Below are 26,235 nucleotides of genomic sequence, written 5' to 3' on the forward strand. Positions count from 1 at the left end.
TGAATGGAGGCCTTGTGCTTTGATTTTTATTTTATATGCTTCTTTTGGCTTAAAGAAGGTCATAAAAGCCATGAATATTGGCTTGTAACAAATTCAAACAGAGGGAAAAGGAGAAAGTTGCTTGTGTTTTATTCCCTCTTTAGATATGCCTTGCCATTCCGGCCTTTGTAGAGATGCGCTCAAACTTGAAGTCCTCCTGCCTCGGCCTCCCAGAGTACTGGGATGGCAGGTGTGAACCACCATGCCCACAGCTTGCCCACACATGTTTGTCTTACAGGTGTTGTTGGGGCTCACTCACAAGGCCCAGGGCCCAATGCTGCCAGGCGAGCACTCTGCACCCAGCCCCAACGTGGCTGTATATTTTTTATCTGTGTGTGTGTGTGTTTGTGTGTGTGTCTCCCGGTACCACAGCTTGGGGCTTGCCAGTGTGTTAAGCGGCTGCCTCTGTGCCCTGAGGCATGTGGGATGAGAGAGCTCTCCTTTCCCTGTCACTGTTGACTGACCATATCCTCCAGACCTGGGTGCCCAGAGCCCCCTGGCACTTTCCCTGGCACCAGCACCCCACTCCTTCCGTCCCTCGCCTGGCTGTGATTTGTGTTTCTCAGGTTGCATTGAAGAGGAACGGGGCCTGATGCACCCTGAAACCTGCCTCAAGGCCCTGGGGCGGGCTTCCTCTACCAGAGGGGCTGGGGCCTCAGCCTCCAAGCCAGGCCTCCTTGGCTGTCCTGTGGGTCAGGCCCGGTTGGCCTCCCAGCGGGATTAAACAGACAAAGGCGATTACAAGGGTGTGAAAATGCCCTGCGTGTAGTTTGTGTCTCATCCGTTCCCACACCGGCGGTGGAATCCCTGCTTCCTAAGGAGGAAGGATCCAGGCTGGGGCAAGGTCGGCGGCTGGAGGCCACGGTCACAGCTGGGGCAGACAGGGATCAGGAATGCTGAAGGCCCTGCCTGCCCTTCCACGAGGGAGAAGGTGGGGGAGCTCCTTGTCCAGTGGATTTCTAGGCGAATGTTAGTCAGCAAGAAGGAGCTAGAGATGCGTGGCCGGGTTGTAGAAGCACATCGAGAACTGAATAAAACAAAAACTATCAGACGCTAGTTCAACAGGTTCGTAGTCGTGGACATAAAAATTCAGACAAAGCTCTGTGGGGATGTGCACCAGACGACAAAAGGCACAGGAAAGAAACTAGACCAGAGGTTGGCAAAAAAAACAAAGCTAACGCCTTGTCCACTGTGCTGTGGCTTTTTATTTCGCTTATCTACTTTTCTGTCTTTTTTAAAGTTCTTTTTGAGACAGAGTCTCACTCTAATTCAGCTGGCCTTGAACTCGCTTCGTAGCCAGGCTGGGCTTTAACTCACAGCCATCCTCCTGCCTCAGCCTCCGAGTGCTGGGATCACAGGTGTGCCCCATGCGTGGCTGTTTTTCTGTCTTGTTTTGGAACAGTCTTGCTATGCAGTCCAGACTGGCCTTGAAGTTTTGGCGATCCTCCTGCCTCAGCCTCCCGAGTGCTAGGATTACGGGTGTGCGCCACCACACACCTCGGAGGCCGAGCCCCCTCTGCTTTCCCCTGGGTGGGACTCAGGGTTGGAATCGGAAGCTTCAAGGCCTCCCTGTCCCCTCAGCCCGTCACTGTCCCCTGCTCACTTGGCCATGCCGTCTCTTCAGTCCTTCCCCCCCTGCTGGGAAGCTGGTCCCACGCTGTCCCCCTCCCCTAAACGCCATGTTCTCCTTCTCCCTCTGAACGCAGGTCTGCTGGGGGAGGTTCATCTGGGTGTCCCCAGTGGCTGGGCTCACAGTGGCCCCCGAATGCCTCAGTGGCTGAGGGACTGGGGCAGGTTGTCCCTCCCTGCCTCTGCCCGGCACTGGGACCTCAGGTTCTGTTTCATCCTCTCCTGGCTGGGCGGGGGCCGTGCCGGACCCTGGGGAGCCTGGCACAGTTATGCTCTGTGACCTGGGCCAGTCCCCAGGGATGTTGGCGGATAACGGCCCCCAGGCGCATGTGTTCTGTGGCTGTCACAGATGGCAGGGTGTGCTTTGTGTGGTTTTATGCATTTTATGTGGACCCTAAATAGCTACTGCGGCCTCTGAGGGAAGCGAGCATGAAGTACACATTGCACCCTCAAGGCTCTGACAGGACAGGGTCCCCTGCAGGCAGCAGACTCCGAGGCTGGCTCCGGCCACCCGTGTCCCCGCCACCTTGTCTCTGGCCTCAGTGTCATCATCGGGAGTAGGGGGGACAGGGACACAGCTGTCTCTGTGGCCAGGGCCAGCGGGCGGTGACTGCATCAGGCCTCTCCTGTGATTGCCCCAGGGCCCAGGTGCCACCTCCTCCACTGTGTCACAGCTGCAGACTCGGGGAGCAGCCAGACACTCAGTGAGGCGGCCTCTTGTGGGCTTGGGGACTCCGTGAACCTGGGGCCTGAGCCCCCTGTGTCCGGCAGGGTCACCTCTGTCCCTCTTGTCACCATGTTGGAACATCAGGCTGCTTCCCATAGCAGGGGCACTGGGGCGCAGGTGTACCCCGATTGTTCCTTGTCCCCCGTCTCCTGCTGGCAGCTTCCTGTTCCTCCTGGGTGGCCTCCGCAGGCTGCGGTTATTTTTAGTTTCCCTGAGTGGTTTCTTCTGGTTTCCTGCTTGGCTTCTGTGGATTTGCTTGTGTGTATGTGTGTACACGCGTGGGTGTGCAGAGGGGCGTGTACACGTGCCGTGGCCAGCCTGGGCTCCACAGTGGGTTGTGCACACACAGTTTCTGAGGGCATGCATGTTGGTGCGTGTGCCTGCCTGCACATGCCAGGAGTCCCGTGTGTGTTGATGCAGGCTGGGCTTGTTAGGACCCAGGTGTGCGCGTCCCTTCTGAAGCCGCTTGGCCGGAGCTGTGCGCCACCTGCGTGGATCTTCAGGTTCCAGGAAGCCTGGCCCCTGCTTCCTGGTGGGGGCGGTGCTTTGCGTCCCTGCTCCCCTGCTGAGAATCTGGGCTCAGCTACCTGGAACCCCCGGCCCACCTTGGACTCGAGCCCGTGGGGCAGAAGTGGCTCAGGATCGGGGCCTTCCATCCTCTCCTGGGTGCATCTGGGTGCCCATGTGGGTGGCATGGGTGGCGCCTGCTCTGATGACACCAGGCATCCAGGGCGCTCTCGTGTGCGTGGCGGCAGGGGAGAGGCCAGGGTCGGCACCGGCTTAGCCCGAGGACAAGGGCAGGCCCTGCTGTGTTTAGAAGAAGGAATGTACTCCGTGTCTCCTCCTCCATCCGATCAGCTGCAGCGTGGCCTCCCCTGACCCCAGCAGCGGCCAGGCTGGCCGGGCCTAAACAACCTCAGGGTCCAGGCTGCTGCCACAGCCTGGTGGCCTGTCTCTGTCCTCTGTCCTTGGCCCACCCTGTCCTGAGCTCCCCAAATCCTCTTCCCCTGGCCCCACTCACCATCCCTCCCTACCGGGGTGGAGGGGCAGGGCTGCATGACCCTTGTTCACTTCCTGGCATTTTGAATGAGGTCCTTCTGCCTTCCCGGAAAGCTTCTAGGAGGGCTTTTGAACCACTTTGTTTATTTACCTTTGTTTGTTTTTTGAGACAGGATCTCACTGTGCAGTTCAGGCTGGCCTTGAACTCACAGAGATCTTCCTGCCTCAGCCTCCGGCGTGCTGGGATCACAGCATGTGCTGCCACGCTTGGCTGTTGGTTTGTTTCCTCCCATCCCTGGCTGGCTGCTTGGTTCCCTGTGAGGGACCCCTCACTCCCCAGCCTCTCCCTGTGGGTTTCTGGGGCTCAGGCTGGTCACCTCTGTGCTTGCTCAGCCCTGCCACTGTGGCCTGTCACACGTGTCACCCAGCCAGCTGTGAGTCTCACCCCAGGTGAGCAGCTCACACTTGCTGTGGCTGACCGTTCCCTGCCCAGCTGGGCTCTGCCATGTCCCTGTCCCTACCTCCGACTCAGCCTCTGCTGATCTCTCTGCCTCCCATACTTAACCTACTGGGAGGTTTGATGATTGACCCTTAAAACTCCTTTGGGCCATCTGCCCTCCCAGGGCTCCTGGCTGTCTCAGTGGGCTTTACTCAGTGTGTAGCCAGAGGGAGCCTGGTAAGCTGCACCTGCCTGTGGAGACTCCGCCCTGTACCTGGGGGTCATGTCAGGTTGTCACCCTGGACCTGGCCTGTCCACCTCCACTATTGACTCCTCACACCTTCCTGCCTTTCCTCTCCAGGCTCCTGGCGGCTCCTGGGGCTGCCCCAGGGCCCTTACATATACATGATCACCTCTCCACCACTGCCCTGACCCTGAGGATGGCTTCCTCATGGGTTTCAGGGTAGATGCATTTATTTTTATTTCGTGGTTGCTGGCTGCGGAGCCCAGCATGCTAGGCAAGTGCTCACCATGGAGCCGCACCCCAGCCCTCCCTGTAATTTCGGGGAGGCGGCCCTTCCTGACCACTTCCCAGCTGTCTGTGCAGGAGCCCTGCAGGCCCTGAAATATGCTGTCCGCCTGCCTGAGGCCTCATGTCTGGTCCCGGGCAGAAACCAGGCTGGGGCCACCCTGGCGCGGAGGCAGGGAGAGGACCCTGGTGACCCGGTTCCAGTGCGGCTGCTCCCGGGTTATGTGAGGGCAGCGAGCCCCTCACTCCGCCGTGCAGCCGGTCCCTGGCCTGCCCACGCGTGGGTCCTGGCTCCAGCGCCGTCTTTGTGCTCCGGTGGCTGCTGCCCCCTTCTCTGCCAGTCTGCGGCTTTGTCCCAGCCTCTTCTGGCCCCCACTGAGGCCAGAGTGACCAGCAGGAAGGGACACAGCATGCGGAGATGTCAGCAGGGCAGGTTGTGGGTGGTGGCTCCCGGCCAGAGCTGCGGGCGCTCTGCAGGCAGGTGTGGGGTGGGGGCGCGGCCAGGTGTTGGCTCTGGGCTGCTTTTCTCCCTCTCTGTCTCTCTATCTCTATCTGTCTTTCTGTGTCTGTCTCTGTCTCTGTCTCTATCTCTGTCTCTCTGTCTCTGTGTCTCTGTCTCTCCCTCTGTCTCTCTGTCTCTGTCTCTCTCTCTCTGTCTCCCTCTCTCTCTCTCTGTCTCCCTGTCTCTGTCTGTCTCTGTCTGACTGTCTCTGTCTGTCTCTGTCTCTGTCTCTCTCTGTCACTGTCTCCCTGGTGGCCTCCTTTACACACGTGCCATCCTGCAGACTGGCACAGAGGCCACGTGGGAGGGGACCGGGCAGTGTCCTGCTGTCCTGCGGCCTCTGCCCCCTGGCTGGTTTCCTCCCTGGCCGGGAGCCAGCCTGGGCTGCACGCCCTCCTCCCGCTGCCCAGAGGAGCTGGCTCCTGGGCCGCAGGGGTCCAGCAGGCTCCGTCTTGGAGAGCCGATGTCCCCCACCACTGCCTGCGGCTCCAGGCTGGCAGGGCCTGACCTGGGGGCTGTGCTCCCTGCTTCGGCTCTGCTGGTGGCTGGGGGCTGCACCTCCAGGCCGCTCCCCTGGCTTCCCGCCTCTGCAGGGGACGGGATTTCTGTGCACTGTGGAACGTGAAATGCTGGGCCCTGGGCTTGCTTTGTCCCCATGGCGCCTGCATCCGCCTGGGGCTGGCCCGCGGCTCTGAGTTGCAGTTTACTTGAGCAGAGCCACAGGGGATGGGGTTTTTCTCTCTGTGGTCCCGAGACTGGGCCCCGCTGTGCCTGCGGAGCTGCATCCCCACCACATTTCCACATTTTACCCCCACACGGGGTCTCCTGAGTCTCTCAGCTGCCCACGTGGGACCGAGGTGGGACCCTCCTGCCTCAGCCTCCCCGGTGCACCTCCACCCCGGGCTCTGAGTTCGAGATTGGGCCCCTGTTGCCCTGAAGTCAGCCGGAGAGCTGGCTGTGGCTGGCGGGTCCGGGGCTTTGCCAGGCAGCACAGACTCCTAGCGGGAAGACACCTGGCTGTCACTGTTGGTTCATACTTTATTTCCTGGTTCATCCTGGTGACAGCCACGCCACAGGTGGACCACGTTGCCCCAGGTGGACTGTTCTGTGACAGTGAGGATGGTCACACACGTCCACCTGTGTCCCTGATGACCTGGCTCCCCTCTCAGGTGTCCTTAGGCTCAGCCACATTGCCGCAGGGGTCTGAGCTGTGTCCCCTCTGTCCTGAGCGGGGTGGAGAGTGGATGGACACCTGCCCCCGCTACGTTCCTCAGCCCCTCGCCTGCACTGCCCTTCCAGATGCTCCTGTAAGGTCTGTCACCTGCAGAGCTCGAGGTGACACCGACGCTTGGCCCCAGCACAGCATTTAGGCCAGGGCCGGCCCTGCTTCCCCGAGCTGTGTGACCTGGGAAGTTGCCCAAGCCTCCAGGCCTGGCTGGGCCCCAGGTCAGTGGGGGGGCTGCAGGCCACAGGCAGAAGCCCAGGAACAGGCTGGCATCTCAGGCAGCTGCCTTTACGGTGCCCACTTGGGGCCCCTCTGTATGCCCATAGCTGCTCTTTGTGTCGGGGAACCAGCTGCGTGGATGTGGGTCCTCCCTGCCGGCCTGTCGCTGTGTAACTCAGCCTGGTCTGGAAGTCCTGGAGACCCTCCTGCCTCAGCCTCGGGAGTGCTGGGTTCTAGGCATGTGCTCCTCCCCCAGCCTGCTCTTCAATGCTCAGCCCATTTTGTTCATTCTCGAGTATCGGGGCGCTAGTTCATCCCTGCGGGACCCCAGGCCGGAGAGTCCAGACCCTCTGGGCTGTGGGGGGAGCAGATGTGGCCAGTGCAGGTCTGCGGGGCTGGGGACTCAGTGGTCACTCAGCAAGCTGGGGTCCCTCAGGCCCTGGTGGTCACCGTCTCCTGGGGGCGAGGATGTGGACTTCATAGCCATGATGGCAGCCAAGCACAGTCCTCTCCGTACACAGCGGCCAGCTGAGGGGTCCCCTGGCCCGGTCCCCAAGGGGCAGCTGGCACCAGGTACTGCCCTGTTCTCCCCTCCGTGCTTCAACTGTGCCCCGCGTGGCTGGTCTGCAGAGCCCCAGATTCAGGGATGCCCGTGGCCGCGGGGAGCCTCGGTCCAGGCCTCTGTCCTGCTTCTGGGGTGGCTGGGGTCCCTGGCTTACGGCCACTACTCCCTGTGCATCGCTGGGCTTGGGGCTCCCTGAATCCGGACAGATGGTGTCTGAGGACCCCTCCCGTGGCCACGTTCATGGGGACCCTGCTGTCCAACAAGGCCACATACTGAGCTCCCCATGGCTGTGAAGTCAGGGGACACTGTGAACCAGGCCCTGCAGAACTTGGGGTTCACTCAAGTCCAGTTCCCCAGGGGGAGCTGGGTTTTCCCGGAAGTCCACTTCCACGGGGCACTGGGCTGGAGGGCGAAGGTGGCTGACACCCTCCCCAACGTCCCGGGCAAAGGTGACTCTGGTTCATGGCGCCTGTTCCTTCCTGTGGCAAACATGTTTGTGACCACAGAGGGACAGCAGAACCCACTTCCTGCCCGTCTGCTCATGACCCAGGTGCCATGTCCGGTGCCCTGGGGCGCCGGGGTTGTGTCCCAGGGGTCTTGGGGTCTCTGCCGCAGCCCAGGCCTCCATGATGTCAACTTTGGGACTTTTTTGTGGTGGGGAGACAGAGTCTCCCCTGTGTGGCTCAGGCTGGTCTGAAGTTGAGGCAGTCCTCCTGCCTCAGCCGCCCAGTGCTGAGACAGGCTCGGCCTTCAGACTCTTCATGGCCACCGGTCCTGCGTGGCATGGGACTGGTGTATGACCCCTTGCCAGGGCTCACGCCACGTGTCCGGTGTGTGCAGGTCAGTGCTGTGCTGCCCGTGGTCAGGGCCATGGGGTGGCACAGGTCTGGCTCAGCTTTGGAGGCTGCAGGTGCCTGTGTCACCTGGACAGGACTGATGGACGTGGGGGCGAGGGGCCTGTCACCGCAGGCCACAGTGATACTGGTGCTTCGTGTTGTGTGCAGCCATGACCGGGTCACCCCTGCAGGGGCAGGGACCCCCACTTCACAGCGGGTGGATGGAAGGGCAGGGGCGCTGGAGGAGAAGCAGCCAGGCAGGCAGGTGACCGGAGGCCTTGTTCTGAGGGCCCTTCTGCCCTCGCCCTCTGGGCACAGAGTGTCCTGTTCAGGGACGGACACGGCAGTGGATGGCGGGCAGGAAGTGACCCGCAGGCATGGCATGGCGCGGTGTGAGGGGCCGGACAGCCGCGGGTGGGGCAGCAGGCAGGCGGAGGACACTCCTGTCACCGTCAGAGGCGGGACAAGCAGAGGGCCCGCTGCACACCGCACGCTGGCTGGTGGCCGCCGTCACAGCCCTGGGGCGTCCGGACCCGAGGGGTGAGCTGTAAACCAGACCAGCTGCCAAGCAGGCCTGGGGACCCAGCCAGCGCTGAGGGACGCAGCTGTCACTCAGGGACTCACGCCAGTTCTGTTCATGCTCTTGCCCGAGCCCCTGAGGGTGGGCGCAGGGCTGGGGCGGCGGCAGCACGACATTGCAAAGCCCTGGCTGCCTCGAGTGGGGAGTTTGTGGGGTTTTACCACCATGAAAATGGGGAAGGAGCCAGGTGAGGGACAGCTGCCACCATCCCAGCGCTCGGGGGGTGCCTGGGGACGGGGAGGTCTCAGGGTCCTTGTGGCAGGGATGGGCCAGAGGGCAGCCCAGGGTCAGGGATCGCTGCTTCCTGCCCGTGGCCAAGGCCCTGCTGCAGGTGGGGGCTGGCCCGGCCAGGCACAGCCCTCCCTAGGCCCTGAGCTTGGCACTGCCTGAAGGGACACAGCAAATGCCCAGTGTCCAGTGTAACCGTTTGATGATGTAAGGCCTCAGGAGGCCGAGGCAGGAGGATTGCTGAGTTTGAGGCCAGGCTGAACTCTGACGTGAGACCTTGCCTAAGAAAATAAATAACAAAAACAAAGCTGTGGGAGCTGCCTGTCTGCCAGGCAGAGAGCAGAGTCGGGGCTTTAGGGTGAGACCCAGGTTTGAGCTTCAGGCTTGGCTCAAACTCGAATCTCCCACCGCAGCCTCCTGAGGAGTGGGGTGCGGCTCAGGGCTCAGCCGCGGAGCAGCTTCACAGTCCCCCGTGGGGAGCTGTTGCTGCCGGCTCCCAGGCAGCTCATGGAGGCAGGTGTTATGCCAGGCATGGTGTCCCACATCTGTCACCCCATCACTGTGGGAGGCTGAGGCAGGAGGAAGTTTATTGCCTTAGGGGATGGAGCTCAGTGCCCAGTATCACAAACAAAATGACAAGGGAAACAAAAGACCCACAGGTGCCTCCTGCCGAGCGCTAATCATGACCTGGGAAGTGTTTGCTTCTGGATTTGTAGGGCACTGGGCCTGGCTCTGTGGGACTGCTGGCCTCCTCCTCATGGTCTCATGGTGGTTGCCACAGCACCTCCCATCCTCGCACCCTCATACAACATCATTCAAAGTCAGAAGGGAGGGGAATCGCAGTGAGGGCTCCGAGGAGACATTTTTACTGGAAGAGGACCTTTCCGCCCGCAGATGTGGCTGGCAGACCTGCCTTCCTTCCCATTGGCAGGCAGGGGTCCAAGGCCTGCGCGATCCTAAGCCGCTGAAGAATGCAGGGCTTTCTGCCCGATCCGATTCATAACCAAGTTGTGCTGTCTTGGTGGGAGTAGGGGCAGCGATGGCCCTGTGTGGGCAGTGACGCTGGGGGCCGTGAGGGCTGCTTAGCCTATGCCCGCCGTGGGATTTTCTCTGGCACTTGAGCCAGTGAGCAGCAGCTGGGAACACAGGAATGAAGGAGAGGAGGGGAGGAGGGCACGCCGCCCTCGGCCCTGTACGAGATGTCGAACTGTCTGCTGGGTGGACTGCTCGGTCAGCAAAGTCAATATCGGGGGGCCACCTTGGCCCGTGGCGGAGTCTGCCGTCCACCTGAAGAAAGGGGAAAGCCCAGTCTGATGGTTACCTTCTGGTGGAGGAGACATTGGGGATTTAAAGTGTTTTTATTTGAGACATGGTCTTGTTAGGTGCCCGCACTGGCCTCGAACACATGGCAATCCACCTGCCTCAGCCTCCCCGTGCTGGGACGACAGGCGTACACCACCAGGCCTGACTTTTAGGGATTTATTCCGAAGGGTTTCCCACACTCGTGAACAGGGCAGCATCAGGTGGCCAGGCCAGTGTCTGACACAGAGGGGGACGGAGCCGTGAGGGCGCTGAGCTCCAGGCTTGGCTGGAGTGTGGCACAGTGGTGTCCGTGGCCTAGTCTGACTCCACCAGCACTTCCTGGGAAGCAGGGGTCCCCCGGGCCAGCGGCCCCGCTCCCCAGCCCTGTCCTTGGGGCCTGTACGCCTGAGCTGCTCTGGCCTGATGCGGCCTGGAGGGACCATGTCGGAGGTCAGAGGGGGCAGCGGTGGTGGAGGAAGGAACTGGCTGGGAACAAAGGGTCCACCTCCCTGCAGGTCTGTCCTGTTTCTTCTTGAGTCTAAACAACAGGATTTGAGAGGTGGGGCTGCATCCTGGGCATGGCCTCCTGGGGTGGCAGGGGCCATCTGTGCCCTGCAGGACCCTCTGCTGGGAGAAAGGGGGTGCCCCGCGGCGGATGTCACCCTGATCTGCTGCTGAGGTCCCCGGGCTGCAGGGGCTGGGGAGGAAAGCTCCGGTGTCCCAGGGGGGTGTAGGCTGCCTCAGGCCCCAAGGTGCCCTGTCCCATGAGGGGGACCTGTGCATTTGTGGCCTGGGGTGCCAGAGGGGCTCCGAGGATGCCATGTGCCCGCCGTTGCCCTCCTGCCTGGCAGAGCTGAGCCCAGCACCCGCTCCCACCCTGCATCCCCGGGCTGTGCTCTCTGTCCTTGGAGGGGGACAGCCACAGCCTCAGCTCCAGCGGCTGAAGGCCGCACTGCCCTATGGTACTGTTATCTAATCACTGCCCCTGGTCAGCGGTGACCCCTGGGTCAAGGACAGGCAGAGTCTGCCCTGCCGGCTGGGGGTGGGGCAGGCTCACCTCCTGCCAGGTGGCCACCACGGGTCACCTCCCTGTGCAGGGGCTGCTGTCCTTGCCTGAGCTCGGCTGTGGCCTCTGATGGAGCAGGGCTGGTGCCTGGCCTGTCCCCTCCCTGTCACCCACTGTGTTGACCCCATTTGCCCCCAGAGCCAGGGTGAGCGGGCGCAGGGCAGGGGTCGACGGTGTCTCGGGGCCCAGCCTCCTGTGTGTGACAGGAGGCTTGCTAGGGGGCCCAGGGTGGGCTCGGACTTGGGATCTTCCTGCCTCAGCCTCCAGAGTAGTTGGGGTGATGGGCGCCTGGCTTGTCTGTGTTTTTTTTTTTTGGTCTTTTTCATTTTTATCGGTACCAGGGATCGAACTCATGACCGCCTGCTTGCAAGGCAGGTGCTTATGCTGCTGAGCTAAATCCCCAGCCCCTTGTCTGAATTTTAACAGCTTTAGTGAGGTGTCGCTTGCACACCTCCCCGAGAGGTGCACCTCCCTGCAGCCGGGCTCTGCCCTCAACTTCCGGCTGTGGCAGCTGAGCTGGGAGGGTCAGCCCTGGCCGTGAGGAGGACACCGGTTATAGGTGCATTCGATCCTGGGCCTTGGGGCTCAGAGTCCAGCCTGGCGTTCCCCCTCTGTGTGGAGAGGCGGTTTCCATGCAGCCGGACCCCACAGAGCAAGTGGGGAGCCCTGTTGCTTATCTCTCATGCGCTCTCATGGCCGTCTGCAGAAGGCCAGGACCTTGGGGCCTCCTGTCAATGAGCGTCTCTGAGACTCCGGGAAGACTATGTGGGCTTTGCGCCTGCCCTGGTTCTGGACCCTTGTGGCCAGCAAGAGGCCAGGCTGGATGCCACATCTACCCTGGAGGCAGAAAACGCTGGTGGGCTCCCCTAGGAGGCTCGAGTTGGGCGGGTGCAGTGTATCAGTCCTGTCCCTTGTCCTCCTGGTCATCCCTGGGGAGCTCTGTCCTCCAGCTATATCCACCGGTTCACACGGCCACCACCCGCCCCACCCCACCCCACTTGTCTACAGCCCAGCCCCGTGCTGTTCCAGGCACCAGGGCAGCAGCGCTCGAGCCCTGGCCGGGTTCTGTCCGCAGCTCAGGGCCTGGCTTGTGTCTGAGGAAGCTGTCACTGCAGAGGGACCATGTCAGGAAGGGCGGGTGTCTCAGGCAGGGCAGCCGGGAGGTTTTTCCACATGGCGTCGGGGACAGGAAGGGCCAGCTGTGTCCAGGGACCCGGGAGAGCCTCCGTGTGGCTGGGGTTGGCAGGGGTGGGGAGTGGTTTGGGGGACAGTCGGGCTCCAGCTCACGCGCCTCCTCCGGGAAGCCCTGGATCCCCTCACCACCCTCAGATGTCTCAGCGCCTCTCAGCAGTCTCCACCATGCTTCAGTTTCCCCATCCACTCCCTGGAGGCCGAGGTATGGGCCAGGAGGGGACCTGGCACCAGACAGCTGGGGGCACTGGGGCACCGAGCCCGACTTCCGGCACATTGTTGTGCAGCTCATGTGTGGAGCAGCGTCACCAGCCCCGCCTGCCGGGGGCTGAGGCACATAGCCCCAGCCTCCCATCTCCGCTGGGGCCTGAGCCTGTGGCTCCTGGTTGGTTGGGGACAGTGGGGTGACCTCATTGTCCTGGAAGGCTGTGTTCAGTGACAGCAGAAGGTCATGCCAGCTGCCCTGGTCACCCAGCCTTGCAATACAGTGGGGACAGTGGGGAAGATACTGTTCTCACTGCCTGCCCACAGCCTCCTGGAGCAGCTACTGCCACAGGGCCTTTGCACTGGCCAGGTGTTCCCGGATCACTCCCTTACTGTATTACTCGCCTTGGTGTGTTTATTTGGGTTTGCGTTTGGGTTTTTCCATAGGAAGAGTTGGAGCCTCGCACACCCAGCCCCCTTCCTTCTTGGTTTCCCGGGGCGCTGTTGCAGAGGTGCCCGCAATCCCCCACCCCAGCGCCAGTCCCTAACCCTTACCTGCCCCTGCAGAACGTGCGCATCGACCCCAGCAGCCTGTCCTTCAGCATGTGGCGGGAGATCCCGGTGCCCTTCTACATGTCTGTCTACTTCTTTGATGTCCTCAATCCTGACGAGGTCCTGCAGGGCAGGATGCCCGAGGTGCGCGAGCGTGGGCCCTACGTGTACAGGTGAGCCAGCTGGGGGCACTGAGGCCTGGCCTGTCCCCGACCACCCTGCTGGACAGGAGGCCGGCGGAGGGGCCTGGGGGCGGCGGAAAGACAGGTGGCGTTGGGACCCACTAGCCTGGCTGCTGGCCAGGGGGCCCTGCGTGTCCTCGGCCACTGACCGTCGCCCCCCGTCCCAGGCAGTTCAGGGTCAAGACAAACATCTCCTTCCACAACAATGACACGGTGTCCTTCCGAGAGAGGTGCGTCCTCCAGTTCCAGCCTGAGAAGTCCCAAGGCTCCGAGGGCGACTACGTCATGCTGCCCAACATCTTGGTCATGGTGAGGCGACCCCGCCTGGTCCCCAGCGGCAGTCAGACCTGGGTGCCCGGTGTCCCCCGCCCAGGGCCGGTCCCAGCCTCCAAAGTCCCTGTCTCCAGTGACAGCTTTGGGGTCTCCCAGCCGGGCGCTGTGGGGCTGCCGCGTGCGGGCAGTGGTACCCACAGCAGGATGGATCCTGGGAGAGCACAGATCAGCGAGGCCCAGTGGCCCTGCAGGGTCCTCGTCCACCAGCAGAGCCGTGCCACTGTCAGGCCTGTGAGCAGTGCTCAGGGCTCCCCTGGGGTGGGCACAGGTGCCAAGAGCCCAGAGGAGGGGACCGGGTGGTGGCACTGCCATGTGTCCCCCTGAAGGGAACGGCCACACCCGCTGGTGTCCACGTCTCCAGGTCGTGGGCCACATCTGCCCACGCTGCCCTCTGTCTTAGGCCTACCAGGAGCCACCAGGGCAGACACAGTGACCAGCATGGCTGAGTCACCATAAACCCGTGCAGGGCTGGGGTTAGGGCTGGGCGCCTTGTGTCTCGGGAGAGTCTCGGGCTGATGGTTTAAAAATGCAACAAAACAAAAACCTGTCCTCAGTCAGAGCAAAAACAGCAGTGTCGCTGGCCACAGCCTGCCCCGCTGGCCTCCCAGCATAGGGAGGGACATACATTTTATTTTAGGTCCTTTTATGGTTTCTTAAAACTGTGTTGGTGAGCCTGGTTGCTCACTCCTGAAATCCCAGCACTTGGGAGGCTGAGACAGGAGGATCACAAGTTCCAGCCCAGCCTGGGCAATTTACCAAGACCCTGTCTCAGAAAAAAATCTAGAGAGGGTTGGGGGTGCAGCTCAGTGCAGAGTCCCTGGGCCCAACCTGTAGTCCTGAAAACAAACAAAACAGCCCTGCTGTGTACTCAGTGTCTTAAAAGAGTATCGGAAGATAAGGGAGACAGGGCAGTGGCAAATTTTTGTTGTGGGGATGCTTAAAAAAAATCAACCAACAGTCAAGACAGTGTCTCCAGAGGTGGGTGCCCCAGTAAACCCATCTGCATCTCAGGCACCCGGGGAGCCCGGCGTTTAGACAGGACAGAGAGAATACAGAAGTGGACCCCCTTAAGACTCTCTTGTCGGGCTGGGGATTTAGCTCAGTGGCTTAAGCGCTTGCCTGGTAAGCACAAGGTCATGAGTTTGAAAGAAAAAAAATTCTCTTCTCTCACTGCACCCCAAATTTCCTCCAGGGAACAGAGACCTTGTGGGTTCATGTAACTGAGCAGGCTAGGGTTGGTCGGCTTCAGGTGTGGCTTGATCCAGGCTGCAGAGCATATGGCCCCTGCAGAATGTCTCTGGGTGGCCCCGTGGCTCACATCCAGCCAGTCCCAAGGCCCGAGGAGGCAGGTTTTGCTGAGCCAGGGCAGAGCCTCAAGTCTGCCTCTGGTTACAGAGCTAACTTGCCTGCACCTGCTCAGGCAAGTGTGGGAGGGTGGTCCCGGGGTCAGGGAGGGGCAGTGGTCCCTGACACTGTCCACCCCGCAGGCTGCCTCTGCCATGATGGAGCACCGGCCCATGAGCCTGAAGCTGCTCATGACCTTGATGTTCACCACCATGGGTCAGCGCGCCTTCATGAACCGCACCGTGGGCGAAGTCCTGTGGGGTTATGATGACCCACTGCTGGACCTCATGGACAAGTACTTCCCTGGCGCGTTGCCCTTCAAGGGCAAGTTCGGGCTGTTCTCGCAGGTGAGTAGCCCCGGGGCGCCTCCTTGGCGTTGGAGTAGCGTGGGAACTGGTGGGGGGTGGGCCGGGCCCTGAGAGCAAAACAGAGTATCAGAAGCCAGGCGTGGGCTGCCCGCTTGTAATCCCAGCTCCTCTGGAGGCTGAGGCTGGAGGATCGCCACGTTTGGGGCCACAGTGACATAGTGAGAGCCTGAAGGAAAACAAAACGGACAGGGCTGGAGCTAGAGCCTGGCACACGCGCGGCCCTGGCTCAGTCCGAGGTCCTGTAGATCAGAGCTGGCCATGGGAGTTCTGGGTCAGCAGAACTGGACCGGCGAGGGCAGCTGACCCAGGCCCCTCAGAAGGGGCTGGGCAGAGGGAGGCTGCCGATCACAAAACCACCCCCAGGGGTGCTGAGGCTGGCACCTGTAACTGGGAGGGTCCTGATGGGTGCCTAGGCCGAGATCTGGTCTGCCTGTGGTTGGACCCCTGACCTCTGACCCCAACCTCGGCTCCCTAATGCAGGATTTCATGTGTTGCCCCAGCTGCAGGGGAGGCTGGGACACAGCCACTGAGGTGGACAGGGTCTCCCGCGGTTCAGCGTGCTGTCTGTGCTCTGGTCATTCACATCCCCGTGTGACAGCAGATTGGCCTTTGGGGCGCTGTGCTCTCGCTGTTAGTGTTCTGGAACCTCCTGCCCCAGCCTCCCGGAGAGCTGGGCTGACAGCATGCTGGGTTTAAGTGTGGGTGTGGGGTCAGCCACCTCTCTTGAGTTGGGAAGGGACAGGCCTCGAGTGAGGCAGTAGTCCTGAGCCCCCTGGTGCCCAGGGATGGGCAGCGCTGTGACGGCACCCTGGGCAGATGATCCATGTCCCCTGCTCCTGCCCCTGAACTCAGACCCAATATCCCCCGCCGTCCCCAGTTGAACAACTCGGACTCCGGGCTCTTCACGGTGTTCACAGGGGTGAAGAACCTCAGCCGCATCCACATGGTGGACAAGTGGAACGGGATGAGCCAGGTGAGGAGGGGGTGTCCGGCTGGGGACCTCACCCGCTGTCCCCTGGGGCACAGCCCTTTCCTCCTCCGAGTCCTCCATGATGGGAGTAACAGTGGGGCCAGGATCTGGGCACTTGGTGTGCTGACCCTGCCGGCCACCCTGCTCTGGTCTTAGAGGACAAGTGGGGCCGGGCCCAGGCATGTCCCTCCCCTGCACACCCCAGACGACCCGGACTTCGCCAGGTGTCAGGGCATCGCATTTCATGCGCCATTCAGCCAGTGGCCTGTCCCCAAGACCCGTGGCCACCACTGCGCAGTGCTGTCCCCCCCCAGGCAAGGCCACCGCCCACAGCCACAGTCACCTCCAGGGAAGCTGCCAGCATCCCTGTGCTTAGAAAGCTCTCCGTGCACTTTAGCTAGAAAAGGAGCCTCGGTAGCCCGTGTGGCGGCACCTGCCTGTGATTCCAGCACTCGGGAGGCTGAGGCAGGAGGATCGCCACAAGTTGGATGCCAGCCTGGGCTCCATAGTGAGACCCTGTCTCAGAATACAGAAGAGGGAAACGTGCTCTGGATCCGGGTCTCACCCTGCCAGGGGACAGCCCAGGCCTGCTGTTCCGAGGTTTCCTGGCAGGCGCTCCTCGTGTGGCGCCCTGTCCATCTGCCAGTTCCTGTTGTATCTGGTTTTTGGCAGCGGCTCTTGACTTCCTCAGAGGCCAGGCGATGGGGGGGGGGGGCGGCGGGGGGTGGACACAGCCCCTCTGAACAATCGAGGTCACAGTTACACGCTTGGGGCTCCTGCGGGGGCTGCCCTGGGCATTGTGTCTCCGCGGCCCGCCCCGCCCCACCAGGACTGGGCCACGCGGCTCCAAGTCCCAGCGCTTCCTTCCGCAGGTCAAGTACTGGCAGTCTGACCAGTGCAACATGATCAACGGCACCTCCGGGCAGATGTGGCCGCCCTTCATGACCCCCGAGACCTCGCTGGAGTTCTACAGCCCGGACGCCTGCAGGTAACCGCCCTGACTCGGCCTCCCAGCCAGTCAGTGCCACGTCGGATTCGCTCTGGCTACGCCGTGGGGCACCGCGAGCCGCGGGGCACCGTGGGGTGCTGAGGGGCACAGAGGCGGCCCTGGCCACCGGCGCGGGAGGGGGGTCTCCTGGAGCCCCCTGGCCACTCGGAGCATCCTTTGTGGGGGACTCCCGGCGTGATCCTTGACCCTCGGCCTCCCTGCACGCCCAGGGAGCCCTGCGCTGGGCCAGGCGCAGCGATGAGCGATGAGCAAAGTCCCCCAGCGCTCAGGGGAGTCAGAGGGAGCCTGCGGGCTCTGCACGGGCCACTCTGGAGAAGTGGGGGTTCCTCTTCCTGGGCTCCGAGCCCAGAGTGCCCCATCCAACAGACCCCGCCCATGGGCACGCCCCATGACCTATGACCTCCGGGCCCGCCTCTTAAAGGGTCCGCACCCACTCACCCCCAGCGCTACCCACGCCTTGTCCGAGCATCAGCGTGTCGCCTGGCTTCCCTTCTGCCCACGCGTGCCTCGGAGTACCTTCCTGGCCCCGTGAGAGCCACTGCGAGAGAGGGCGCCCTTTATGCCTACCTACTTCCGTGGGTGGCTGTCGGGTTTTGTCGAGTGTGTGGCGCCGGGGATTGAACTCAGAGCCTTGCACATAGGAGCAGGCGCTCCACCTCAGAGCTGCATCCCCAGCCCTCCGCTGTGGGTGCTGTGTAAGAACGAAGGCGCTGTCTTACACAATCACGGGTTAAAATGAGGGCGTTTCACAGTGACACGGCACCACTGTCTCGCTGCTGTCAACACGAGTGCATTGCAGGGCACGTGTATGTTTTTGTTTTTAAGATGGCTCTTGCCAGGTTGCCCAAGCTTTTCTCAGGAGTTCCCCCTGCCTCAGCCTCCCCAAGTGGCTAGGACTGCAGGTGTGCCAGCTGCACCTGGCTCTGTACAGCGTTCCAGTATCAGTGGTAAAACGACATATTTGATTTGATGCACTGTAGTGACAGTATTCTTATTTCAAACATTATGGAGAGGTTTTCGGTTTCTGAGAGACCCAGGTGTGTCAGACACTAGCCACCCACCTCTGCTGTGACACTCTGAGTGTCACCTATGATCTGTGGCTCCCCTGGACACTACAGGCCCACACATCCTGGGTCTCCGTTTTGGGGTCGGAAAGCAGGTTCAGGGACAGTGCGGTGGAGAGGAAGAGCTGAATCTACTTTGTGAGGCTGCGAAGGGACAGTGTTCTTGCCACTGGCCCTGGCCAGGCTGCAGCATATACAAAGGTCCTGGGGCAGCAATGAGCAGGTTTGTGGGTTCAGGGAGATGGGGAAGGGTGGACAAGGATGAGGCCATGCATGCTTAGGACAGCACATCCCAAAGGGAACCCTGTGCAGTTGCTCCTTCAGGCCATGGGTTTGGTTCGAGGACCCCATGAGTGCCCAAATTCCCAGATGTTTGACTTGCCTTTATCAAGCGGAGGGGTGTTTTCACATAACCTGTGCGCGTCCCTCTGCCTGCATTGATTCCTTTCTAGATGACGTGCAGTACAGACCCAGGGCGCATGCACGTGCCGGAAACCGCTGGTGTTCGGGGGAATAGTGAGCCGGAAACGCCAGCGCATGCAGAACTGGGCAGCTGGGCACATCTGGGTCCCCTCACCTGTCTGCCTCCCTCCGCAGGTCCATGAAGCTGGTCTACCAGAAGCAGGGCGTGTTCCAGGGCATCCCCACCTACCGCTTCGTGGCCCCCAACACCCTGTTTGCCAACGGCTCTGTCTACCCTCCCAACGAGGGCTTCTGCCCATGCCTGGAGTCCGGCGTCCAGAACGTCAGCACCTGCAGGTTCGGTATGTGTCACCCGGGGCGGGGGCCTGTGGCCTCTGCCCTCTTGATAATCCCATTAGGCTGAAGATAAGGAGGGTGGCACAGAGGTAAGGCGCAAGGGAGACACCCCGCTGTGTGATGCACACCCCACTTCCCGGGAGCATCAGCCACTATCTTGGAGTCTGGAGTCCGCTGCTCTGGGCTAAGGTCCAGGCGCAGCCGTGTGAGCCTGGAGCTGGGGCCGGCAGATTCCTCCAGCCGGTAGTGACCTGGGCCTTGGCTCTGTCTCTGTCCCTGGTGCCAGCGCACCGTGTCCCTCCAAGGACATCCCTCTCCTGCTGCGTCCCCGCTGTTTGGGGGACCCCTGGGAACATACGGCGGGGGGGCCTGCATGGTAACACAGGATCGGCGACACTGACCCGAAGCCTTGGCCTCCCTGAGCCACATAAACTCCCAGGTCCCCTCACTGGACACCTTTCAGATGCTTGACAGCCACGCATGTGCAGTGACCTCACCCTGGAGATGGCAGGGACCAGATGTTTCCGCGTGGCCCCTGCGTCCCCTCTTTGGAGACACCCCGGGCACCCCATCCTGGTGGTGCTCCCAGCTCCCCCGCCAGTTGCCCTCTGTTACTTAATCGTCTTTAAACTTTTTCTTTTCCTTTTTGGTACTGGGGATTGAACCCAGGGCCTTTCCACTGAGCTACATCCCCAGCCCTTGTTGTTTTTTAAACTTTTTCTTTTGAGACAGGGTTTCACTGTTCTTAAGTTGCCTGGGCTGGATTTGAACCTGCGGTCCTCTTGACTCAGCCTCCCAGAGTGCCCGGATGACAGCCACCACCCGCGGCCCATTACTTTATCCTTTCTGTCTTCCCACTGCGCACGGGTCTCCGGTCTCCTCCGGGAGACTGTGCTTCATGGACCGGGCCCGTGTTCTCCCGTGTGTCCCCTCAGCTTCCGGCCTGTGCTGTGCACAGCGGCTCCGCAGGCAGCCTTGAGCGCACTCGTGCCTCCTGGAGTCTTGGGGAATCAGGACCGTGAGGGAGATGCTCGAGGGCCAGGATGGTGTACCCCGGTGCAGGAGGCACAGGGCCCTCCAGGGTGAATGTTTCGGTGTCAGCCTGTCAGGGCCCTGGCATTGTCCCCTCTACCTCACTGGGGTCTGCAGAAGTGTCCGCTCTCAGTGCGGAAGCCGCGGGGTCACAGCGCCAGAACAGCTTCTGGGCAAATGGCAGATGCCAGGCCTAAAGGACACCGCTTGGGTGGTGGAACTAAAACTCCCGGGCGGGTCCTTGCCCGGCGCGAGTTGTGGTCTGGAAGCCGCCTCTTGCCGCGCACGCTCCAGCTCGGTTTCCCAGCCGCCGGCACAGCCAGCACAGCCGCAGGCCAGCGCCAACCCCAGGTAGCTGGTGGAGGTCCAGCCTCCGGTGCACCTGGCGAGTCCCAGGGTTCACTCTGATTGGTTGCCCGGCGGCCCGCCCTCAGCACTGAACCAATCATGGTGTGCAGCCCAAGCTAGGCTATGCTAATTGGCCAGGCTGAGCCACATGCTCAGCCTCAGTGGATGGAGCCCGCGTCGCTCAAAGCAGAGTCCGGGAGAGCGGGTCAGTGGGGTACAGCTGAGGAGCGGGAGTGACGCCCCAACTTCTGCAGAGGGCGCATGCTGCTTTCTCTTAGCGCACCTGCCGCAAGGAATCTCAAAAGTGCAAGGGAGGTTAGATACTTTTAGACGTGTTTATTGGAAAGAAGTTTTCTTCGCTGAGGTCCTGGGGTACAGGGCAGCCCCTTTTTGTTGGCTTGTTAGTTTGAGACAAGGTCTCACCAGGCCCAGGCTGGCCTCGGACATGAGGCCGTCATTCTGCCTCAGCCTCCCAAGTGGTCACAGGCACGCCCTGTCCTGTCTTTATGTTTTATTTTGAGACAGGGTCTCGCTAAAGGGCTTGAACATATGATCCTCCTGCCTCGGCCTCCCAGGTGACAGGCATGCACCATGGCTAGAAGCTCTTTATTTTCTTGTAAATTTAATTTTACTGGTGCACTTTAGAGGTACATGATGACCACACTCAGCATAGGGAGTTTGTACCCACACATGACACATCTCCCCATCCCCTCTCCTCCCACCCCTTCCCCTCAGTTACAAAAGCTTCGTTGCATTTTTCCCTTTAGTCTTTTTTTCCCCTTCCTTCCTTTCCCCATCCCTGTTCCTTGCAGAGCCTTCTTATCTTACGCGGAATCTCCAGGCACACAGCAGTGCAGGGGACCCACATCTGCCACTTAGCCAGGCCGCAGGTCCCATAGCCGGTGATGGTGTCTGACGCCTCTTGGCCCCTGACTCCCCGCACAGATCTGGGACACTGGCTCTGCCCAGTTCTGGTCTTGTGACAGGAGGGTGGCTGGGTGTTAGGCGAGGCACACACCGCAGCCCCCTCACCCCTCTCTTCCTGGGTGCTTCTGGAACATTCCTGACATGCTGTTTGGTGTCCTGGTGTGCGTGGGCAGGGTGTTTTATCTCCCAGTTAAAAACCTCCACACGCTTTGGTCGGGTGTGGTGACGCATGTCTGCAATCCTAGCACTCAGGAGGCTGAGGCAGGAGGATTTTTGCAAGCTCAAGGCCAGCCTGAACTGCAGTGAAACTCTTTTTTTGTCAAAAAGACAAAAAGCAAAACAGAACAAAACAAAAAACTCCACATGAGTCCCCTGCCAGGCCCAAGCCCCACACCGGTCTCTGGCTCCCCAAGTGCTGACTTGTCTGGCGGGCTCCTTGGCAGCCTGCAGCCCTGGTGATTAGGTCTGCTCAGATGTGCCAAGCAGCTGTAAACCAATTATCCTTATTGCCTGGGCGGCCTCCTTTGGGGTGTTTGCAACATGCAGGGCACTGTTCAAATCCCAGCTCAGCTGCCAGCGGGGCTGGGCCGTGTACTCGGTCTCCAGTCCAGGGCCTTTCCTGAGGTGTCACACAGTGGAAAGGGGTCTCTGTGCCTGCTGTGGGGCCCCGCTCCCGGTTCTGACAGGAGGGTGGGAGACAGGCTGTGCAAAACACAGGACTTTTCCCTGAGAGTGCTTGACGTGACGCCCCCAGCATGCAAGGAGGCAGTGATCCACAAGACGTCTGCTGCTCGTTGTGTGTGTTGGGGGGCTGGGGGCGGCACTGGGGATTGAACCCAGGGCCTTCACACTAGCTACATCCCCAGCCCTTTAAACTTGTGAGATAGTGTCTTGCTAAAGTTACTAAATTCCCCAGGCTGGGCTCAAACTTGTGATGCTCCTGCCTCAGCCCCCCAGACCCGGCTGCCACTCTGTCCATCTTCCCAACACCTCAAGTGCCAGTGCAGGGAGGACTCAGGGCTCAGGGGCTCATCAGTCAGTGTTTGTCGCTGGGAAAGGGCAGCGGTCACCGTGGAAGGCTGGCAGGCCCAGGATCCGTGGAATCCTGGCTGCTGCTGGTAGCCATGGGGCCACTTCTGTCACAGATGTGTCACTGAGCTGGCTGGCTGTCCTGTAGGCTTGGTGTCCGGCCTCAGCACAGCACCATCCTGTGACGTCGTGGACGTGACCTAAGATGTCAGGGACGTGGCCAGGTCCGTGCCATGTGGCCGGCACTCAGGGCACCCCCCCTCAGCCCGAGCTTCCAGCCGCCTAGCTCACCCTTCTGTCCCCACCTGAGATGCAGGTCCCTCACCCTGTGCCAGCCTCTGCTGCCCCTCTGCCTGCAGCACTGTCCCTTGGCCTTGCTGCCTGGTGGCTGTCAGAGGCCTCCCTTCCTTCCTGTCCCCTCTCCCACCAGAATGAGCTCGAGTTTGCTTTGTCCGAGACCTTTATGAAATGAGCCACGGGCTTTTCTGGTTACTGGTGACTGCTCTGCATGAATTCACTGTGTTGCCCAGGCTGGCTTTGAACTCGCTGTGATCCTCCTGCCTCAGCCTCCGTGTGCTGGGATCACAGGCGTGCTCTTAGCTGTGTGTGTGTGTCACTGCACCCTGTGCCATGTCCCTGTCTGTGCCTCCCTGGCACCTGCTTGGGCTACACAGAGCCTCCGGTGTCCGAGGCGCCCACCGGCCCTAACACCCCGTCCCTCTGCCTTGCAGGTGCCCCCCTCTTCCTCTCCCACCCGCATTTCTACAATGCGGACCCGGTCCTGGCGGAAAGGGTGCTCGGCCTGCACCCCAATGCGGAGGAGCATGCCCTCTTCCTGGACATCCACCCGGTGAGCCCTGCGATGGCACTGAGGCCGGGGAGGGTGGGCAGTGATGGCCACCTCTGCTCTGCTCACACCGAGTGGTGCCTGGGGCTGGTGGTGGCAGCTGGCGCTTTGGACAGTGACAGCTGCTGGAATATCAAGTGGGCCAAGGTTGTCACTTTACCCCAACTCCATAGTCCAGGGGTTTTATCATAAACCCTTTATGAGCATCTATAAAAGGGCCATAAGGCCGTAAATTAATTAGGAATTGTCAGGCTCCTGCTAATTAGCCAGGCACCTTCGGGCCTCGGCGGGACGCTATAAAGACGGGGAGTAGGCAGCAGGCAGCCTTGCCGTGAGTCAGGCGCTCGAGGAATTTGTCCCGTGGGAAGTCCTCTCTCCCGGGGGACCAGCTCCTGGGCCTCAGCCCCCATCCACACCCCTGCTCGCCTCGGGGCGCCCCCAGCAGGCCTTGGGGCCATGGGCGTGCTAGGGGGTCCTATTTCTGTTCTCCAGGACACTGGTCTTCTCAGGTTTCCTGGTCCGCCGGGCCCAGGGCCTTCACGCCGAGCTTTCGTCCAGTCCTGTTTATTTTTATTCCGAGACAGGGTGTCTCTTGCTAAGGGTTGCCCAGGCCAAGCCCAGACTTGAAATCCGCTGCCTCAGCCTCCCCCAGATGCCGGAGGACAACTGTGTGCTGGCTCCCACGTGCCCTCCCTTTGTAAAAACAACAATAGTTTTTGGAATGGCACAGTAGAAAGCACCTGTGTTCATGGCATGCGACACGGTCTCAGCCTGATGCCTTTGCTGTGAAATCGCTCGGCTGAGCTCACCGCGCCCCGGTGTTTAGGGCTGAGTGCTGGAGATGCCCAGTCCTAGCCATTTCCCTGTGAGGAGCCAGCACCCCTGATTTGGACATGGTGGCTATAGAGCGGGAAGGACTCTGCCCCTAGGAAGTGGCCTGTCCCCAGCAGGGACAGTGAGCTGAGCTGAGAGGGACATGGACACTTCGTCAGGAGGTGCCAGGAGCAGGGCAGGTGCTGGCGTCACACGTGTGGTTGGTGCAGACGGCTTGGCTGCTCCTTGGTGAGGGCTGGTGGGCACTGTCCCAAGATCCGGGCCGTGGTGACCTCTGAATATGAGGCCATCTCACCTGCATCCATCCTGGTCTGCAATCCATGCCTCCTGGGTACAGGCTGAGGCCTTGTGCCACCCTTCCCAGGGTGTCGTGGCCCTGAGGGTGGCGGTGCATCCACCTTCATTTGCCCTGCAAAAATCCTGTGAGCTGGGCACAGTGAACCCCACTTTACAGATAAGGAGGGGCTCCTCCGACAGGGTGCACCTGCTAGCGCTGCGGCCTCCATCCTGGACTCCTGCTCACTGTCTTTTCCAACCCTGATGACATACGTACGTCATTTCTTCTGTTACGTACTTAGTAAGAAAAAGTCTCTCATTTAAAAATATTTCTAACCCGGGCGTGGTGGCTCATGCCTGTAATCCCAGCACTCGGAAGGCTGAGGCAGGAGGATCGTTGTGAGTTCGAGACCAGCCTGGTCAACTCAGTTAACCTAGATTTAGTCTCAAAATAAAATTAAAAAAAAAAAAAAAAAAAAAAAAGGAGGAGGTGGAGATGTAACTTGGTTCAGTCTCAAGGTCCGCGCCCCTCCGCCGGGCCTTTAAGTAGGCGCGGCGTGGCTTGGCGCGGCGGACAGGAGGGGGCGCCTGAGAACCGCGACCCCTGGCCTGGGGCGCAGGGGAGGCTCCGCTTGGGCTGCGGGATCCCCGCCCCGCCGCCCTCGGAGGAGCGCAGCACCGCCGGCCGCAGAGCGCGGAGCCGGCGCCCAGCCCGGGCAGACCCCGCCGGCCCGCCGCTCACCGCCCGCTGCCGCAGGTCACCGGGATCCCCATGAACTGCTCCGTGAAGCTGCAGCTCAGCCTCTACATGAAAGCCATCCGGGGCATCGGGTGAGTGGCGCGGCCCGGACCCCCCCGGGCGCTCTCCCATGGCCGCCCGCCCCTCCCCACCCCGGCTTAGGCAAACTCTCCTGCCCTGCCCTGCCCTGCCCTGCGGGAGAACTAAGGCCTGACGGGGCAAGCATGTGTTCTTAAATTCAATTGTTCACTTTCTAGAACAATTTTTTTTTAAGTACCTGGTTTTCTCTTGCTCTACTTTTTAATTTCTAAAATGACAGGGTTAAAACAGGCATGGTGGTGCGTGCCTGGGATCCCAGCACTCCGGAGGCTGAGACACGAGAATTGCTGGGAGTCTGAGGCCAGCCTGGGCTGCATCGTGAGCTCAGTGATGCTCAGGCCATCCGACTACGAAGTGAGACCCTCCCTGTCTCAGTAACAAATCAAAAATTCAGCTTTCTGGAGATTCGGTCCGTAGACCATGAAATTCGTCCTTTTTCAAACGTACAGTTCAGTGATTTATACTCTTTCATCAGAGTGGGGAAGCCAGCTAGGAATATTTTCCTTACCCTAAATGAAACCCTGGGCCCCAGCAGGCCTCTTCCTGCCCCTAAGGCTCAGGCGACCTCTGGTCCACCTGCTGTTCTCAGGTATGTGCTCATTCTGGACACGTCATACAGATGCCTGGCACACTACTGACCTTTTATATCTGATGCCAATCACTGTGTCCCGGCTGGCTTCAACCATCTGAGTTGCAGCAGGGATGGGCATTTTTCATGGCTGTGTGATACTCTGCCGTGGAGGCCCACCACACCTTATCTGGGGATGGATTTGGTTCAGCGCTGCTTTTTTCCGATGGTGACCTGTGCTGTTGTGGCCTTTCTCATACTGGGGTGGACACGGGTGCTCGTTTCCCTGCCTGTGGTGAGGAGAGTGACTGTGGGTCAGCCAGTCCTGTCTTAGCAGTGACAGCCGCTGAACCACATTCATGCCTGGGGATCAGGGCTGGGGCCCCCACCCCCTCTGGAGGCCCTGCAGTAACCCCAGCTCACAAGTGTCACTAGTAGAAGTGGGTTTTGAATCTTTGAGAGGATGTTAGGGGCAGACAGGCCCAGGGGAGCACAGCCCCTCCCATAGGATATTTATGATCCAGGTTCCCCCAGTCCACCCGTTTTCCTAGCAACAAGATTGCTATGCTGAATGTCTTTTCTGGCTTAAATGGCTGCCAGAGGTCCAGATATTGCATCAGCATCCCAGGCAATTGAAAAGGAGAAAAGAAAAAGAGTGCTACACATTGTGCTACA

General features: G+C 60.7%; 1 protein-coding gene across 6 annotated transcripts in view; it reads left to right on the forward strand.

Annotated features, from left to right (window-relative positions):
• Scarb1 (scavenger receptor class B member 1) overlaps window positions 1-26,235 on the forward strand; it is a 34,837-nt gene that overhangs the window by 1,664 nt on the left and 6,938 nt on the right. For 3 of the 6 annotated variants that reach the window (XM_003461625.5, XM_004999764.4, XM_013154546.3), the window contains exons 2-9: window positions 12,848-13,005; window positions 13,182-13,323; window positions 14,835-15,038; window positions 15,937-16,032; window positions 16,902-17,017; window positions 18,700-18,866; window positions 22,929-23,047; window positions 24,912-24,985. In XM_003461625.5, coding sequence (XP_003461673.1) covers window positions 12,848-13,005; window positions 13,182-13,323; window positions 14,835-15,038; window positions 15,937-16,032; window positions 16,902-17,017; window positions 18,700-18,866; window positions 22,929-23,047; window positions 24,912-24,985 — 1,076 coding nt within the window. The remainder of the gene's footprint in view (window positions 1-12,847; window positions 13,006-13,181; window positions 13,324-14,834; window positions 15,039-15,936; window positions 16,033-16,901; window positions 17,018-18,699; window positions 18,867-22,928; window positions 23,048-24,911; window positions 24,986-26,235) is intronic. The other 3 variants (XR_010039599.1, XR_010039600.1, XM_063225486.1) reach the window with 1 other exon arrangement.

This window comes from Cavia porcellus, unplaced genomic scaffold (assembly GCF_034190915.1).
Source record: "Cavia porcellus strain 051 isolate PalLab524CR breed Dunkin Hartley unplaced genomic scaffold, mCavPor4.1 scaffold_16, whole genome shotgun sequence".
In the NCBI taxonomy this organism is placed as follows: domain Eukaryota; kingdom Metazoa; phylum Chordata; class Mammalia; order Rodentia; family Caviidae; genus Cavia; species Cavia porcellus.